Source organism: Arvicola amphibius, chromosome 2 (assembly GCF_903992535.2).
Source record: "Arvicola amphibius chromosome 2, mArvAmp1.2, whole genome shotgun sequence".
NCBI classification, from domain to species: Eukaryota; Metazoa; Chordata; class Mammalia; order Rodentia; family Cricetidae; genus Arvicola; species Arvicola amphibius.
The window spans coordinates 63,875,801-63,879,131 of NC_052048.2; the positions used below are offsets into that span (position 1 = coordinate 63,875,801).

The 3,331-nt window shown below is 64.2% G+C and overlaps 1 protein-coding gene across 1 annotated transcript; it reads right to left on the reverse strand.

The window, feature by feature from the left end:
* Window positions 1-306: 306 nt before the first annotated feature.
* Egr4 (early growth response 4) lies at window positions 307-2,073 on the reverse strand. Its single transcript, XM_038317886.1, has 2 exons — window positions 1,941-2,073; window positions 307-1,613 (listed from the first exon to the last, which is right to left on the reverse strand). The coding sequence occupies exons 1-2, from the start codon at window positions 2,071-2,073 to the stop codon at window positions 307-309; spliced, it is 1,440 nt and encodes a 479-aa protein (XP_038173814.1).
* Window positions 2,074-3,331: the final 1,258 nt, after the last annotated feature.

The following is a 3,331-nucleotide window of genomic DNA, read 5'->3' on the forward strand; positions in this document are numbered from 1 at the left end:
GCATATACGAGTTACAAAAAAACTTCTTCAGTCCCAAAGGGAGTGCCTGCTCTGTGGGTGGTCCAAGAGGGCCGTCCCAAGAGCCGCTGGTTAGGAGGAAGGCGGCTCCAGGACAGCAGGCGCTGTCCACGGAGCCCGTGCTGAAAGGGCGTGTGCGGAGGGCACTTCGGGGAATCTGGAGCTGGACTGCGGGTGGCCCCGGACGTGCGTGGAAGAGGCAGGGAGGGTAGCGGGGGCGAGGGACCCGGCAGACCTTGCCGCGTGCGCCGAGTGGCGGCGTCCCCAACCTACAGGGCCAGCTCTAGCTCAGAGAGCGGCGAAGGAGAGGCCCAGCGAGTAGAAGCCCAGGCCCTTGAGCCTCTCCTCGGCGCGCGCCTTCTGCTTCAGATGCACCTTGCTGTGCCGTTTCTTCTCGTCGCTGCGCGCGAAGCGGCGACCACACACGTCGCAGGCGAAGGGCTTCTCGCCGGTGTGGGTGCGCACGTGCGTGGTGAGGTGGTCGCTGCGGCTGAAGTTGCGCAGGCAGATGCGGCACTGGAAGGGTTTGTGACCCGTGTGGATGCGCAGGTGGCGATTAAGCTCGTCGGAGCGGGCGAAGCTCCGCACGCAGCTCTCCACCGGGCAGGCGAAGGCCTTGACGTGCGGCCGCGGGCAGAAGCAGCGCGCGCTGCACTTGCCACCCCGGCGTCCCTTGCGCCGGCCCTTGCCCGCGGGAAAGGCGGCGGCGGCGGGCGACACCGATGGGGCCACTCCGCTGCTGCCCCCCGGGAGGTCGGCCACTAGGGGTTTGGGGAAGTCCGCCGTGGCGGCGCTGCGCAGGCCCAGCGGGGACAGCTGCGCCTGCGAGGTGGCCAGGAACTCACCGCCTTCTCCACCGCTCCCTCCCTCCCCACCAGGAGGGGTCAGCAACTCTGGGAGGCCCTCGGTCCCCTCCCCTAAGTCACCCGGGGCCAGCGAGAAGGCGTCGTAAGCCCCTGCCGGGTAGAGTCTGGTGGCCGGGCCCGGCAGCTCGGCGGGGCAGCTGATGGACAGCAGGTCCTCAACTTTGGTCCCTACCGCGGGGAAACGGGCCTCGGGAGTGGCCTGGAAGCTTCCCTGTGACCCACCATTCCCCGGGGCCCCCGCAGACAGCAGCTCCCAGGGGGCGTACGGCCCTTTGAAGGCCGAGGCAGCGTCCAGCGCCGGCGAGGCGGGAGGCGCCCGGAGCCCCGGCTTGACGTCGGGCGGGGAGAGCTGGGGCTCGAACAGGCACTGCGAGGGGGCTCCCGCCGAAGGCGCGGCCTCCCAAAACGCCTCCGGGAAGGCGGCTGAACTCAGATCCGGGGAGTAAAGGTCCGGCAACAAGGCATCGGGGCCCGCGGGGAACGGGGCATCCAGCGGGGACCGAGACGCGGCCGCCTCGGGGCTGGGAAAGGGTGCCAGGCCCAAGATGCCCGACATGAGGTTGAAGAGGGCCTCCGGGTCGTGCGGGTGCTCGGGGACCGCCTGGATGAAGAAGCTGCCGCTGTAGCTGAGGCCCGGAGGGGGCGTGGGTGCGGGGCCTTCCAGGAAGCAGGAGTCGGCTAAGTCCCCCCCGGCGCCGCAGCCGCTCAGAGCCCAGCTCAAGAAGTCGCCTGCCGAGGGAGGGACCACGCATCAGTCCCCCGCTCATCTCAAAGGGCGTGCCCCCCGATCCTGCAGCCGCGACCAATTCCACCCGACCCTCAGGGGCGCAAGCCATCAGCCGAGCGCCTCGTGCACTTCCGAGCCACAGCGGGGGGTACCCCCACGGACGCCCCGGGACGCGAACATTCACGGGCTCCCGCACGGGAGCCTGCGGCCTTGTTGGGGGGTGGGAACGGTACCGCGCGATTTGGGACACCTCCCAACCCCCCCACCGCGCCTCTTCCACCACCCCTCGCCGCGGTCGCCCTCTGCGCGTCCCTAGTCCCTCTCCTTACCTGCAGGATAGGTGGCGGCCGAGGGAGCGTCCCGGGCGGGCAGCCGGGGCAGCTCGGGGCTGGCGTGGACGCAGCCTTCGGTGGCCTTGGCGAGGTGCGCGTCGGGGCCGGAGAAGTCGCTCAGGTGGAGCATGGCGCGGTGGCGGCGAGGCGCCCGGGGCCTCGCTGGGCTGGGGCGCGCGCGGCTGGCGGGGAAGCCCGGCGCCCTAGCTCCGAGCTCCTGACTTGCTTGGTTCAGGGATGCGAGTTGGGGGACCGCGACGCCCTGGCTCGCCCGTACTGGCCTCGGGCAGCGGCTCCTGGTCTCTCCAAAGCGCACCCGGGTCCCCCCAGCCCACAGTCCCCCCACTTATATAGGCGAGGCGGTGCTGGCTCCGGGCTTCCGACTCCCCGGGCCACTGCCATTTCGGGAGGCCCCGGCCCTGGCGCCGTGACGTAAATGACCAAACATGGACACAGGATGTATGCCGGGGACTCCCGAAAAGGAAAGCTCGGCTTGTGACGTCGCTGCCGCCGCCGCCGGGGCCGCGCCGCTGCGTGCGCGCGAGTCCCCTGAGCGTGGAGCCTCGTGCGCGCTGGGCACGGGTGCGCCCCGCAGGGGCTCGGCGCTGTGTGAAAGCCCGGAATGCGCGTTGCCCGCCCGTCTATAGAATCATGGGTTCGGATCCACCCTTTCCTACTTAAACAGCGTTTGCTTCCCGCCTAACACCAATTTCTTCACCTGTGAGCTTGGCTAAGGAGAGAAATCAAGTCAGATAATATGATGTCCCGGACACACTCAGTAACCCTGAAATGGGTAAGAGCACTTGAGCTGCAAGCGTGAGGATCTGAATTTGAAGCCCTAGCGACCACAGAAAAAGCCAGACAGGATTGCATTGGTGGTCTGAGACAGGCAGACCCTGAAAGATTGCCTTTATTGACGAGTGTGTGTGTGTGTGTGTGTGTGTGTGTGTGTGTGTGTTTGCTCCTGTTTAAACATCTAATGTTGTGTTTTGAAAATAGCTTATTTATATAAAAATTGCCATATGCAAAATTTGATAATGGTAGTGGGTGGGATCAGTTAGCACACAAGAGTATTCCTATTTTTTTTAGACAAGGCTTCACTATGCAGCTCTAGATAACCTAGAGCTCACTGTGTAGACCAGGGTGGCCTTGAACTTACAGAGGTCCACCTGCCTCTGCCTCTGAGCCTTCTGTGTCCTAAATTAGTGTGTATTGCCATGCCGGGCTAAGAGTATATACTTACCTAAAAATTAAAGGTTTCTCTTATCTCACTTTTATTTCTATCTCTTGAGGTAGCCACGCTGAAGTTTCTTGAGTAGTTTTTGGCAAAATGTTTTCACTTATGCAAATATTTAAACTGTTTTGCAATTTTTTTTCACTTAAACTAA

Coding starts and splice junctions, on each gene's coding strand:
- Egr4 (XM_038317886.1), bottom strand. CDS start 2,073: ATGCTCCACCTGAGCGACTTCTCCGGCCCCGACGCGCACCTCGCCAAG. Junction 1,614..1,940: donor GGCCGCCACCTATCCTGCAG/GTAAGGAGAGGG, acceptor CTCCCTCGGCAG/GCGACTTCTTGAGCTGGGCT.